The sequence below is a fragment of the Sinocyclocheilus grahami genome, unplaced genomic scaffold, assembly GCF_001515645.1.
Source record: "Sinocyclocheilus grahami isolate Dianchi unplaced genomic scaffold, SAMN03320097.WGS_v1.1 scaffold499.1, whole genome shotgun sequence".
NCBI lineage: Eukaryota > Metazoa > Chordata > Actinopteri > Cypriniformes > Cyprinidae > Sinocyclocheilus > Sinocyclocheilus grahami.
Genome location: NW_015505678.1, coordinates 653,987 through 669,821, shown reverse-complemented (window position 1 = coordinate 669,821; position 15,835 = coordinate 653,987). Strand labels below are relative to the sequence as shown.

The following is a 15,835-nucleotide window of genomic DNA, read 5'->3' as shown; positions in this document are numbered from 1 at the left end:
AAAATGTCAAGTCATCGCATTCGTGCATTTATACGAGTGCGCGGCAGCGCGTAGGAAAAGCACACAAGCGAGTCATTTTGAAACATCAAGACAAATAAAATCATGACACCAAACACGATTCTTTCTTCTCTGAGGTTAATATATCTGTTCTGAGATGGTCTGACAGTATTATACAGCCTAGAAAATACACAAAGAGCGCAACCGCTATATTCACAAAAAAATGTCATTCTCTTCAGTTCATTGCGATCTCACGATGTTCTGTTAAACAATGAAGCTGTCTGCACTGCACAATGAATATCTTATTTACATTGTATCTACAATTTGTTATAATGAGAGGATTTGCGAGCTTGCAGAACTCAGCACCTGACAAAAACTTAGCATTTTGAGCGGTGAGTGAACATTTTAGGCTCTCCATAACACAATTGCACACTGGAGCGTTTGCAAAATATGTTTTGCCAATATCAGATGGGACCCCTTGATTCCCCCGCTTACCTCGCATTTCGGTTAAGTCTGCCCCTGACTATCGGTGCCGATTAATCGGCAAAACCGATACATCGGTCAACCACTACAGTACTGGTGCACTGAAACACTAGCAACCACCCAGAACACATAGCAGTGCCAAAACAACCACCTAGACTACTACAGTGATTGCATAGAAACATGCTAAAAAACACAGAGCAGCAACTGCACAGGAACCAAGTGGCGAGTGTTGCACAGGTCAGCGTCACTGGAATCTCCTCCGCAAATGTAAAAGTGTAATTTGTTCCTATCTGTGATCTTACAGTGACGCACTTCTTTCTCGCTCTAAACTCTGTCATGTTTTATCAGTGACCCGGCACACACAGACTGTAAAGAAGGAGGAGTTTGTGACCTTGAGAGGACGGAGGAGATGATTGGGACGAGATCAGACGCGTTTATGGGCTGATTTACAGGGACTGGTGATTTCTTCATGAATGATCTATGGAGTGTGTGAGTGCAGACCGGGCTCTTTATCAGTCTCACAGATACAGCTTTCCTTCTGTCTGTTCACAGGACAGGAACGTGGCACTTGGAAGGGTTTGAGTTGCACAGAGCTGGGTAGATTACTCACAAATTGTAATCCATTACATATTCCAAATTACTTGACAAAAAATTTAGTTAGTAACGTAATCCATTACATTACACATTTTAGGTATAATCAGACTACTTTTAGATTACTTTTGACCTAACTCGTTTATCACATTGATTTATTAAGTAGGATAATCTTGTACCATATTGATAAAAATACAAAGAGTAAGAAATATATTCATTGTTATATTAACAACATGAATTGCATTGAACATTATATTACGTCTAGGTTTCCCAAACTGGGTTTTGTGAAGGAACTGAAAGGGGGTTTATGAGTTTAATGAAAAGCTAATAATTAATTAAATTATAAAAATGTTAAATTAAAATAAGTCATTATAAAATCAATCAAAATAAAATTCTTATTAAAAAAAATTTAATATTTTATTTGTTTACCCGCATGTCGTGTGACCATAACCAGCGTCAGAGAACCATGAACATGCAAATGTGATCGTTAATTATTAAAATATTCATTTTAAAATCTCAGGGGTCCTTCAAGTAAATATATTATAGTGAATTTGTTAATTCATGAAGTTGTGCATTTTATTTGAGTATGTATATATACACTTCATTTAGTAATACGTCATTTTATATATTTATAAAGTAGTATTATTTAACAATGAAAATAGTCTCTCATTTTTAATTTTTCACATTGCAGTTAAGGGAATTAGGTGGGTCCAAACAATGTGAGGATGCTTAAATGTCATTAAAATAATCTTAGTCAAAAATATTCATGTTTGTTAAAAAAAAAATATATATATATATATATTAATTTAATTTAGTATATAATTTACTATGAAATTATAACTTTTTGTCACTAATTGTTTTTTGTGGATTCTGATGCCATTTTTTTCTGTATCAGCAGCATCTTCTGTCAAACACCTGCAGTTTGTCGTTGATGATCTGAATGAATGAATGAATGAATGAATGAATGAATGAATGACTTTGCTGCGTCTTTCTGCTGCAGAAGGAAACTCAAGGACGTGAGGAAGGTGAGCAGAAAGCTGAATGGCTAAAGTCACATTGTGTCTGGATTGTCAGGAGATTGGCATTAAATTTTCACAAGATTGCACGGCAGTATTTGTGCCGGACGTTTGCAGCATTAAACTTTCATGCCGCTGCCGCATCGCTGAGGAAATTGACTTATGCTTTTTATTTAAAGCTGCAAACCAGGCTGCGCTCGACTCAATCAATATATACTGAAGACCAGATCAGATCCAGCCTTCTCGTGCAGCCTGTGCCCTGATCAACAGGTCATTATTTATGTTGCTCCAAACTCATATCACCATTTTTTCCCTTCCAGAACACTATATATGTATATAGTGGTCTTATACGAACAGCTCTGAGTGTCACAGGTCAAACTGCTTAAAGTTTCTGACTCATATTTTCCCATCAGGAGCAGGGATTGGATTATAATGATGGCAGCAGTATGCGTGCATTAGCCTAATATACAATGAGATCCTGACATTTAATTCTAAAGTTCAGATAGAAAAGGTAATTGCTTTTGAATGACCTGTTAATGCATTAGAAGAGCGGCAGAAAGCCACAGGAACATTATCTAGTTCTCTAATGCTGAACAGCAGGAGTATTTCCCTCCAGCTTTATGTCTAGATCTGATTTCTGTAAGTAAATAATACCTGCATGTATGTTTCTGCTTCTGAATGACCGAATTGTCATGAGGCCGTCAGATGATAAAGGTCAGGTGCTCGTCTTCCTCATTAATAAAGCTGGGAAAGTGTGAATATTCATAGTCTGGGCCTTTGGTCCGGTGACAGGGAAGCTGTTTTATATTTCCACATCAAATCTTAATAACCAGCTATGAAATGCACACACCTTTCGCATGAAATTTTGCATGCATGATCTTTATATTAACGGACACTGTAATGTATCTCATTAAAAAACTCGGTGATAAAAACGTCCGTAAAGCTTGAGGACAAAAGGACGGTTTGACCACACAGAGTTCTAGATCTTCATGACTGACTACAAACTGTGTTTCATGATGCCGGCTGTCAGCATCTTTACAGTGTTTTTAGATATATTTTGTGCTTTTAATAATAGTTATTTCAGTTGGTAAGAAAAAAAATATGGTATTGCATACAGATATATATTGCATTTGAACTTTATACATATTATTTCATATAAATAAAGGTCCTAATCAATAAAGGTGCTTTGCAAAACTGGCCATATACAATATATAAGTATATAAAAGCAATAAAAAATGTAATATAAAAGTAAAGTATATAATTTAAAATATAATATTTTAAAAATATTATAATGTGTCATTAATGTAAATTAGTAAATTAAAATGTAAAAAAAATCATAATTTTATATAGCACATTTCATACACAATGGTAATCGAAAGTGATCGTAAAAAGAATCATAAAAAATAATCAAAACAGTAAAAACAAGGAATTTAAACATTTTAAAATGATTAAAAAAATGTATTTAAACTGAATTAAAACGGTTAAGAATAGGTATATAAAAGTGGTATAATTAATTAGAATTAATACTGATAAAAGTAAATATATATAATTAATAAACTGATATAAATATGTTACTATTATATAGCAATATTACTATATATATGTGTGTGTGTGTGTGTAACTTTTTACAATTACATTTTATACATAACATTATTAGTAAATAAATTAATAATAATGATAATAGCATTATATTATAATATTTAAGTATATTAAAGTAAAAAATAAGAAATTTTATATAGGCTTTATAAAGTCATGTTAATTGAGATATACCACGAGTATTTATTCTTTAACAAAAAAGTTTTTTGCTCTTTGAGTTCTGACAGTAGAGTGAGGTCAGTGTTAGTTCTGACATGTCAGATGAGGAACAGCGTCTGCTTTCATAATAACTATAATAATGCGCTTTCCCTTCATCATTAAAGCCTCTCTGTTAGTCTGTCAGTCAGCTCGACTCTGACTGATATACGCCTGACACTTCTGTCACGAGACAAGCTCTTAGCGTGTTTAAACCGCATGTGACCCTGGAGCACAAAACCAGTTTTAAAGGGGTCATATGATGCCCATTTTCCACACGTTGATATGATTCTTTAGGGTCTTAATGAAAAGTCTGTAACATAGTTTGGTTAAAATTTCTCAATGGTAGTGTAAAAAACCATTTTTACCGTCAAAAACAGCTCTGTTCAGATCAAGCCGTTTTTGTAGCATTTCCCTTTAAATGTTAATGAGCTCTGCTGGCCCCGCCCCTCTCTTCCAGCTGCTCTCTGAGAGACTGTTTACTTTAGCCGCATTCATCGTGAAACTTGCTAATTAGCACATTATTAGGAAAGGCGATTTGCAAAGATTCATTACAAAACATTATACTCACTTCTTCTGTAGGTGAAGCTGGATCACGAATGATTCGCGCGAACATAGACGCATTTATGTAGATCGGGGGCGCATTCCCTTCAGAAACAAACGTGATCCACTGCGTCTTCAGCGGCTCAGATGTCGAGAGTAAATGACGACTGCTGTTCATTATTACATCCAACAATGAAACACCTCAATCGCTTAGGAGACATTCTTGTCTACATCTGCTCCAGTGCTGAAACAATGGCGGACTGATGACAGTCACTCAGGGGCGGAGCTAAGGTAAGATGCTACTGTCAATCAAACTATCGTGGGAGGGGCCTGACTGTGTGACGTCACACAGACAGGCATCTGAGATCGGCTCGATTTGAGAAAGGGGAAAACATTTAACCAGATTTTAAAAAGCATCCTATGACCCCTTTAAGTCGCTGGGGGATATCTGTAGCAATAGCCAACAATACATTGTATGGGTCACAATTATACATTTCTCTTTTATGCCAAAAATCATTAGGATATTAAGTTAAGATCATGTTCCATGAAGATATTTTGTACATTTCCTACCGTAAATATATCAGAACTTAATTTTTGATTAGTAATATGCATTGCTAAGAACTTCATTTGGACAACTTTAAAGATGATTTTCTCAATATTTAGATTTTTTTGCTCCCTCAGATTCCAGATTTTCAAATATTGTCCTATCCTAACAAACCATGCATCAATGGAGAGCTTATTTATTCAGCTTTCAGATGATGGATGAATCTCAATTTTGAAAAATTGACCCTTATGACTGGTTTTGTGCTCCAGGGTCACAGATGTCTGTGTGGAGAAATATAGGTCATCTATATCTGACTCTCTGAAGCGAGAGTTTCTGATCTGATGAAGCTTCTAGGCTGATTTATAGCATCACACGTGGATCTCATGAGCGTTATTTGTTCTTTTAGTTTGACTTTGAGTTGCTCATAATGTGTGTGAATGTGAAGCAGATGCGATGTTCCTCCCACACACTGTACATCAGTGATGAATGTTTACAGACACAAACGCTCGCTCGCTCTACTGTCGCTGTGTGGAGCGTCTGCAGAAACATCAACGTGCCTTATGAGTTATGAGTTATGAAACATCAGCAGAAATAACATGCATGACAGACGCTGAAGCTTCTTTAACACGACACATTTATTCTCAACATTTACTAACACTTAATTAAATTCCCTTTGAAAAAAAACCTGCATTTTATTTTATTTTCTTCTTGTAAACTGATAGTTTAATATATTTTGGATTTGACACTTTACATGATGGTTTAATTTGTTAACATTATAACTAAACAAGCAAACATTGACGTCTATATTATTTATTCATGTTAATTTTAACATTTACTAACACTTTTTAAAATCAAAAGTTGCATCAGTTGACATTAATGCACGGTGAACTAATAAACAGTCAATAAATTTATCATTTTTTAAAATTAATGTATTTTATAATAATTAATGTTTAAAGTTTATATTTCTAAAACATTAACAAAGATTAATAAAACCCAGAAAATGTGTAAATTATGACATAAAAACAAAAAAGTAGATTTTTTGCCATAATTTCAATTCATGTAATAATTGTGACTTTTCCTTCTCATAATTATAATGTAGATGTCAGTTGACTTGATGTAATATTTAATTTTTGCAATGTTATAATTTTGACTTTTATGTAATAAATTTGACAAAGTCATAATTAGAAGATTACAAGTCACAAAAATCCTGATCAATTATGACATGGAAAATATACAATTTAATTATGTTATATCATTATTAGTTCATGTTGGCTAAAGCGTTAACTATGGAATCTTTTGTAAAGAGTTTACCAGTATTTTAATATATTTTTACACTCATAAACCTATATGATATATACTCCACCATTTGATGGTGAGTGTTTTTCATGTGAAGAGTGTTTCAGATGTGAGGGTTTTACTGGAGCAGCTTTACATTCAGACTCCAGCAGTGTCTCTGCAGACATTATTTGCATTTTCTGTAGCCCCTCACCTCGCCGTGTTATTATTCATATCGGTTATATAATGCAGATGTGTGGCTTACGTAACATGTTTAAGATGTGTGCGATGAGAGCGTTGTGCAGGTTACAAACACAAACTGAACCGCGTCAAACATCTGCTGGTGCTCGCTTATACATCCTTTAGGAATAAAGAACTGACTGCATTTGCTTTCTTAATTAGTGTTTCTGCTCTTATTTTGAACGATTCGTCAGTGCACATTTAAAAAAATAAAAATAAAACATCTTAATCTTTCATCAAAATTGCTCCACATTATTGCTCTGTTATTGTTCAATAATGTTAAACAATAGTTAACCAATTTGAAATCAAATCTCTACTTATTATTTATTATTTTGTATTTTTTTATATAAAATATATTTTTATATTTATATATTTACTTTATATAATATGATATATATTTTAAATTATTTTATATATTTACTTACATACTTCAAATAATCCAGTTCATTCCTAAAGGATAAAATCAAGTCTCTCCTATTCATTCATTGTTTTTTATTTCAAAAATTATTTATGTATTCATTTATTAGGTATTTATTTATATAGTTAGAAAACTTTTTTTTTTTTAATAAATTTTTCCCTTTTTTTTTATTCATTTGGATATAACAAAATCTTATTAAAAAAAAACAGAATTGAAAAAAAGTAGCGATCGATGATAAAACGCGACAATTAGCACAACTCTGTACTTATACTTTTATAATGGCTATTATTGTTCATTAAAACAAAAAAGAGGCAAAGTATAAGAGGCTTATATAAGAGGAAATAAAGACAAAAGCAAACAGTTCAGTCAAACGTATGCTACAAAGTCAGCGCTGTACTACAGTAAAGTTCATAACATAACTTTGTGCTCAGCCAAAACGATATGACCAGGAACAAATAATAGATTCATGAGACCACGAGGCTGCTCTCGGCGGATACATGAGCACTGAGCGCCCGCTGATCGCCTGGAGCTCCGAAATCAGCATAGCACATTTTCAAATAGGCGCTATCTTTATAAATAAACCGCAGATTTGAGTTTTAAACAATTACATTCTCGCCTCAAAAACCCTTAAAACTACATTTCATGACACAATAACAGTAATATTTAGAAAATTACATGGGTTTTTGAGCAGTGACGTTTCACAAGAACGCATATTGAGAAACGGCTATTGTCTGTGTGAAAATATAAAATTATAAAATACACGGTTATATTTTTTAGTGCTTGCGCACTCTGATGTAAATAAGCCCAACACTCATGGACAGCAGAGTGGAACGAGTGAAGGAGCTTTATCCCCTTGTATCACGCAAAAGTGACGATTCTAGTCAACCAATCAACGTTCTGCGGTGAGTTTAGCTCCGCCCTTTTGGAACCCTTTGCTGTGTTAGGTACCCCAACGGAAGAGTACCAAAAAAGTGGTACCATTTTGGTACCATTCACAACTTCTGACAGTGGAAACGGACATAATTGCATACCGTACTGTACCGAACCGTACCGCTCAGTGTAAACGAGCCAAAAGATGTTTGTTTTTTTTAAAGATAATTTCATCTATAGCGCCTCTTGTGGAGAAGCTGAGAATGGCGCACAAAACCATTCTCAAGGGTCAATTTTTCTGAAATTGAGATGTATGCATCAGCTGAAAGCTGAATAAATAATCTTTCCATTGATGTATGGTTTGTTAGGATCGGACAATATTTGAAAATCTGGAATCTGAGGGTGCAAAAAAATCTAAATATTGAGAAAATCATCTTTAAAGTTGTTCAGATGAAGTTCTTAGCAATGCATATTACTAATCAAACATTAAGTTTTGATATATTTACGGTAGGACATTTACTAAATATCTTCATGGAACATGATCTTTACTTAATATCCTAATGATTTTTGGCATAAAAGAGAAATGTATAATTGTGACCCATACAATGTATTGTTGGCTATTGCTACAAATATCCCCCAGCGACTTAACACCGCTCCTGTGCTGCAGGCTCACAGATGTGTGTTAAGAATTGTATTGTGAATAATCTGATTTCGAGTTGTGCTATAGAACACTGAAAAAAATTATACTACATTTTTTTAAGGTAAGCGGTTGCAAACAATTTATTTTAGCTACATTTAATAAAAAAACATATGTTGAAAGTTAGTCAACTAAATTTAGATTTTTTATTTCATAATTATTACTTGGATGATTTATCTCATTGTACCTTTTTATCTTATATGTCAAAATAATTAAGTCAAAACTGAATGTCTAAATCATCAGATAAAAATCACATTTTTACTTTTGAAATTTGACTTTTTATCTCATAATTAACTTAATATGTGTGATACTTATGTTTTGTCATAATTTCAAGTTATCTCTTAATTATGACATTTTAGTGTCATCATTTTGACTTTTTATTTCACAATTCGACTTAATTCTCATAATTCTGATTTACTGAAGTATGATTTTTGTTTCATAATTTGATGTCATACTTTAGACGTTTTATCTCGTAATTGGCTTAATATGATAAATGTCTATTTTTGTCTCATAATTATGACTTAGATGTCTTATAAATATGAAATGTAGATTTAAAAAAAAATCTCATTATTACTTAGTATGTCGAGTTTTTAAGGGGATATTTTTCTTATTAATATTATTTTGTAATGCATCAGAAATGTGCTTCCATAGATTGGTGGGTTTTTTTTTTGTTCCAAAATTTTTTTTTTTGCACTTTTTTTTTTTTCTCCAGTTGTGGTCAGTGAATGGACCGTGAGCGTGACACCTGAGGTTAAAGTGATCAGAGATGCTCACTTAGCCTTTAATCAGCCTGGATTTACTCTTTTAGGAACCGAGTCAAAGGCCAAATATTATTCCTGCTTTGAAAGAGCAGCTAAAAGGATTTTTACGAGCAAAGAGCTGCTTTAAATGCACAGCAGTCAATCACGGCACTGTAATTATGCTTCTGAAACGACGTCTATTTTAATAGCCTTCAAGAGAAAACAACAATATGCTCGTTTTATGGAGGCAGATAAGCATTCTCCCGGAGCCTTTTCCTCGACGAGCGAACGCAGGAGCAGAGCCCAAACGGCTCTCCTGGGAAAACAAGCCCTTCACAACTTACAGCGGAAAAGTACAAGTCATGTTCTCCGCAAACCGCATGTGCACGACTGTATGCATAAATAATGCAGATGCATAAGATCAGGATGATCATGAGCTCCTCAGCCTGTATAAATCACACGCAATCCTTGACTTTCTCGAAGTTTCTCGAGGACATGCATGTGTTTTGAGATGCTTCTCTTATACAATATCCATACATAATAAGCTCATAAATCCGCATGACCTGAGTTTGGGAGGTTTCATCATGTAGTTTTACTTTATTATGGCATAAACATATAATATTTGGTTGCATTTTTCTTTCAGAAGCAGAAACATAAATGTCAGTGACGCTGGAGACCAAATCTGCCATGAGTTTGGTAAGAAAAAGTTTTTAGTCTCTTCTTCTCACTGCATTAATTTGTTTCAAAACACAGTAAAAATGTCAAATATTTTTATGATTTAAAAAAATGACCGCTGTTTTCTGTGTGAATCTCTGTTAAACTGTAATGTATTTCTGTGATGCGCAGCTGTATTTTCAGCATCATTCCTCCAGTCTTCAGTGTCACATGATCTTCAGAAATCAGTATAATATGCTGATCTGCTGCTCAAGAAACATTTCTGATTATTATCAATGTTGAAAACAGTCGTGCTGCATAATATTTTTGTGGAAATTGTGATGCATTTTATTTTCAGGATTCACAGATGAATAGAAAGTTCAGAAATTTGTCTAGTTCTGTGTTTTATTTCAAAACTCTATTTCACTCATAAACATACATTACTCTCATGTTAATCACTATGAGTTTGAATGATCAATTAATTTGTAACCAATGTTGTTTTTCCAGCAACAAATGCTGACTGACATGTTTAGAGATGCATTGCATTATTATTAGCTTCAGCGCGTCTGATGGGATTATTCATCTGAGAGAGATTTTCAAAGAGAACATCAGATCACACAGCAGCATCCTGATGTAGAAAGTTCAGAAATTTGTCTAGTTCTGTGTTTTATTTCAAAACTCTATTTCACTCATAAACATACATTACTCTCATGTAAATCACTATGAGTTTGAATGATCAATTAATTTGTAACCAATGTTGTTTTTCCAGCAACAAATGCTGACTGACATGTTTAGAGATGCATTGCATTATTATTAGCTTCAGCGCGTCTGATGGGATTATTCATCTGAGAGAGATTTTCAAAGAGAACATCAGATCACACAGCAGCATCCTGATGCTTTGAAGTAACAATCAAATTGAAAATCTTCATGTTCTCCTGAACTCAAAGAGAAATGGAAAAGTGCAACAGATATTAATATATATATATTATTTTAAAGAGTGTTTTGTTTTTTCCATACAAATTTTCTAGGCATTTCTGTCATTATGAAACACTGAAACTCAACTAGAAATGCATTCGACCTTTAAAATAAAGCAGTATTATTTTATTCTCCACAAATATTTAATTTTACTAATATAATCCATTTTACTTATTTTTTAAATACTTTTATTTCACTGAATTGAATATCTTCAAGTTCTGGGAAAAAAAAACCAATAGATATTTATATCAAACATCTAATTTTCCATAACAATGCTGATTATTATTATTTTTTTTCATTTGCAGTAGTTTATCCCTTAAATGTATTTATTAGTTTATTTATAACATGGGCATGTAATTTAAACAAACAAAAAAAATGAGATTTCCTAAAATATATATATATATATATAATTTTTTTTCTTTCTATTGAAGCACTAAAATGACTAAAACAGAAATAAAATGTAACATTTTATTTTTATTTCAATTTTGGCATTACCTCAAGATTTTAATCTAATATTTTTTTCACCTTTATTTCAAATACTGTAAATAGTTTTAAATGTTTTTGTTGATTCTATTTCATCTCTGTTTTACAGTAAATGTGAAAGTGTCTCTCATCCAGAATTAAAACACTGAACATTTATAATATTAGTTTGACTCTTTTTTTCATAATACTAGCTTTTTTTATTTTGTTGCATGATATATATATTGTGATATACCATTCCTAGGCTATAAAATGACTAATTCTGTACTCATTCCCATGGGAAGGATGCATCATTACCTTTAAAACCTGAAAGTTTGTGATCTAAAGCGACACAAAAAGTAAAATCTGTATTTTTTTAGGCCCACGTTCATGAAATAAGTGCCGTGTTGGAGAAAGATCTCAGTCTGTGTGCATGAACCAGTCCAGTGTTCACTGCAAACATAGTCAGATTATTGATGTACGTGCTGTTGAAGCACGCTCTTCCTCTCTGGATGTTGGTCTGTCCTAGTATCGACAGAAACACCACAGAGGAACACATCCTCGGGAAATAAGAGCATATAGCGAAGGGCTTTGTTCACGGCTGAAGCATTCTCAAGATTTGAGAGTGAGATGAGAAGAAATGTGAGCTTGTGAAAGCAATAATTCACTTGGAAATCAATGCTTTACTTTATTTTCTCTCCTTCATGTCTTTTTATTCTGTAGAAATAACAGCAGATGTGCTTTGATTCTCTTTACTTTAATTCATGTTTCTGGTCATATTGTGAAAGATTTATCAGTGCTGTTACTCTAAAGAAATAAAATTTTGTCTTCATAATCTTTCATCAGATGTAAAAACTTTGCGACATGCAGTATAAAACCTTTCTTCTTTTTTATGTATCAATCAACTTCCACCATCAGAAAAATCCAAACAATTTCAATAAAAGGATACATTTTTTTTATTAAATATACTCTTTTTCAGATTATGTTAAATGGGATATGAACAGCATGTCATATTGCCTTGAACAACTGAGGCACTTATTTTAAACGTTACATAATTATTATACATTTTATATAAAATATCTAATTTCACCTTATTTTTATGCACTTATTTTATCCCTTAACTTGATTTATGTTATGTATGTAAGATATTGACATGTTTTTTACATTTCCTTTTTTTCAGATTTTCTAAAATTATACTTTTTTATACTTTGATCCTTTAACTTATTTATTTTTTAAAAATGGTATTTCATAATTTCATTGGAATTTCATCAGATTCCTTCCAAAATTGTTAATCAGCTGTGAAAAAGTATTATGAATGTGTGTGTGTGTGAGAGAGAGAGAGAGAGAGAGAGAGAGAGAGAGAGAGAGAGAGAGAGAGAGAGAGAGAGAGAGAGAGAGAGAGAGAGAGAGAGAGAGAGAGAGAGAGAGAGAGAGAGAGAGAGAGAGAGAGAGAGAGAGAGAGAGAGAGAGAGAGAGAGAGAGAGAGAGAGAGAGAGAGAGAGAGAGAGAGAGAGAGAGAGAGAGAGAGAGAGAGAGAGAGAGAGAGAGAGAGAGAGAGAGAGAGAGAGAGAGAGAGAGAGAGAGAGAGAGAGAGAGAGAGAGAGAGAGAGAGAGAGAGAGAGAGAGAGAGAGAGAGAGAGAGAGAGAGAGAGAGAGAGAGAGAGAGAGAGAGAGAGAGAGAGAGAGAGAGAGAGAGAGAGAGAGAGAGAGAGAGAGAGAGAGAGAGAGAGAGAGAGAGAGAGAGAGAGAGAGAGAGAGAGAGAGAGAGAGAGAGAGAGAGAGAGAGAGAGAGAGAGAGAGAGAGAGAGAGAGAGAGAGAGAGAGAGAGAGAGAGAGAGAGAGAGAGAGAGAGAGAGAGAGAGAGAGAGAGAGAGAGAGAGAGAGAGAGAGAGAGAGAGAGAGAGAGAGAGAGAGAGAGAGAGAGAGAGAGAGAGAGAGAGAGAGAGAGAGAGAGAGAGAGAGAGAGAGAGAGAGAGAGAGAGAGAGAGAGAGAGAGAGAGAGAGAGAGAGAGAGAGAGAGAGAGAGAGAGAGAGAGAGAGAGAGAGAGAGAGAGAGAGAGAGAGAGAGAGAGAGAGAGAGAGAGAGAGAGAGAGAGAGAGAGAGAGAGAGAGAGAGAGAGAGAGAGAGAGAGAGAGAGAGAGAGAGAGAGAGAGAGAGAGAGAGAGAGAGAGAGAGAGAGAGAGAGAGAGAGAGAGAGAGAGAGAGAGAGAGAGAGAGAGAGAGAGAGAGAGAGAGAGAGAGAGAGAGAGAGAGAGAGAGAGAGAGAGAGAGAGAGAGAGAGAGAGAGAGAGAGAGAGAGAGAGAGAGAGAGAGAGAGAGAGAGAGAGAGAGAGAGAGAGAGAGAGAGAGAGAGAGAGAGAGAGAGAGAGAGAGAGAGAGAGAGAGAGAGAGAGAGAGAGAGAGAGAGAGAGAGAGAGAGAGAGAGAGAGAGAGAGAGAGAGAGAGAGAGAGAGAGAGAGAGAGAGAGAGAGAGAGAGAGAGAGAGAGAGAGAGAGAGAGAGAGAGAGAGAGAGAGAGAGAGAGAGAGAGAGAGAGAGAGAGAGAGAGAGAGAGAGAGAGAGAGAGAGAGAGAGAGAGAGAGAGAGAGAGAGAGAGAGAGAGAGAGAGAGAGAGAGAGAGAGAGAGAGAGAGAGAGAGAGAGAGAGAGAGAGAGAGAGAGAGAGAGAGAGAGAGAGAGAGAGAGAGAGAGAGAGAGAGAGAGAGAGAGAGAGAGAGAGAGAGAGAGAGAGAGAGAGAGAGAGAGAGAGAGAGAGAGAGAGAGAGAGAGAGAGAGAGAGAGAGAGAGAGAGAGAGAGAGAGAGAGAGAGAGAGAGAGAGAGAGAGAGAGAGAGAGAGAGAGAGAGAGAGAGAGAGAGAGAGAGAGAGAGAGAGAGAGAGAGAGAGAGAGAGAGAGAGAGAGAGAGAGAGAGAGAGAGAGAGAGAGAGAGAGAGAGAGAGAGAGAGAGAGAGAGAGAGAGAGAGAGAGAGAGAGAGAGAGAGAGAGAGAGAGAGAGAGAGAGAGAGAGAGAGAGAGAGAGAGAGAGAGAGAGAGAGAGAGAGAGAGAGAGAGAGAGAGAGAGAGAGAGAGAGAGAGAGAGTGTGTGTGTGTGTGTGTGTGAGAGAGTGTGTGTGCGCGAGTGTGAGGGTGTGTGTGAGTGTGTGTGTGTGTGTGTGCGCGAGTGTGAGTGAGTGTGTGTGTGTGTGTGCGCGAGTGTGAGTGTGTGTGTGTGTGTGTGTATGAGTGAGTGAGTGAGTGTGTGTGTGTGTGTGAGTGAGTGAGTGTGTGTGTGTGTGTGTGTGTACTTATTTCGTCCATTAACTATTTATTCATTTATTTGTTAGTTAATTAATTTAATCATTGACATTTCATTGATATCCTAAATCACATATCACAGATTTCCTAAAATTATACTTAAATTATTATATTTTGAATTTTTACATGTTTTATATACAGTGGGTTTAACAAAGAGTGAAAAATTTAAGGGGGTCTGAATACTTTCCGAACCCACTGTATGTACAGTATGTAAGCGTGTATATATAATATAATCCATTTGTAAGATGTTCAGCTCTTTGCTTGATTTTTTTTCAGGTCATTTTGTAGAAGCTTTCATGTGCAACCAAGAAAACAATCCCATTCATCTCTATATTTACTCAGTTAAATGAAGAGGCACTGCAGAAGTGAATTAGTTGTTTGAGCTCTTGAATAGAGTTTCTCTGTCGCTGGATGAGATTCTGCTTGTTGCTCTAAAGCACCTTGAAACGTGGATCTACTTCACAACTGAAAACTGAAGTAATCTAATAAAAGCTATATAGACATATTTGAAAAAAAAAAAACTAAAACTTTAACTAAATTGTAAATATAAAAATAAAATCTAATTCAAAATATTAACAAAAACTAATAGTATCTACAATAACACTGGCAATAAGCTATTTAACTAGTATTAAATTACTGTTAACTAGTCTAAAACATGCAAACAGGTAATTGGTTATTGTTACAGTGACATCAGCTGAAAAGCAGATCGTTTCAGAGATGGAGCGAGTGCGTTTAGATGAAAGATCTTTTCTTTCTAATGACATCAAAGAGCAGAAACATGAATGAATGAAGTGAAGTGAGTCTGTTGAAGTTCCTCAGTCAGTCTGTGTTTCCCATGATGCTCGTCTCAAACATCAGCATGATGTCAGTCTGTGATCTCTCTCTGAGTGTCTCTTTGTGTATCGACAAGCAGCCAAATTAATTTATTAGATTTATCATGGACTCAAAGCTCGAACAGACCGATCAAACTCCCACAATCCACTGAGTCCTGCTGCTGCTGCTGATGATGCTGCTGCTGCTGATGATGCTGATGCTGATGATGATGTTGATGCTGCTGCTGATGACGATGCTGATGCTGCTGATGCTGCTGATGATGCTGATGATGATGCTGATGATGATGCTGATGATGCTGATGCTGCTGATGATGCTGATGCTGATGATGATGTTGATGCTGCTGCTGATGACGATGCTGATGCTGCTGATGCTGCTGATGATGCTGATGATGATGCTGATGATGATGCTGATGATG

At 35.1% G+C, this 15,835-nt stretch overlaps 1 protein-coding gene across 1 annotated transcript in view; it reads left to right on the top strand.

Annotated features, from left to right (window-relative positions):
• Positions 1-660: 660 nt before the first annotated feature.
• The window catches only part of LOC107554369 (tripartite motif-containing protein 16-like), a 34,525-nt gene continuing 19,350 nt past the window's right edge, over positions 661-15,835 (top strand). The window contains exon 1 of the mRNA XM_016236857.1: positions 661-717. Within this exon, the coding sequence (XP_016092343.1) occupies positions 661-717 (57 nt within the window). The remainder of the gene's footprint in view (positions 718-15,835) is intronic.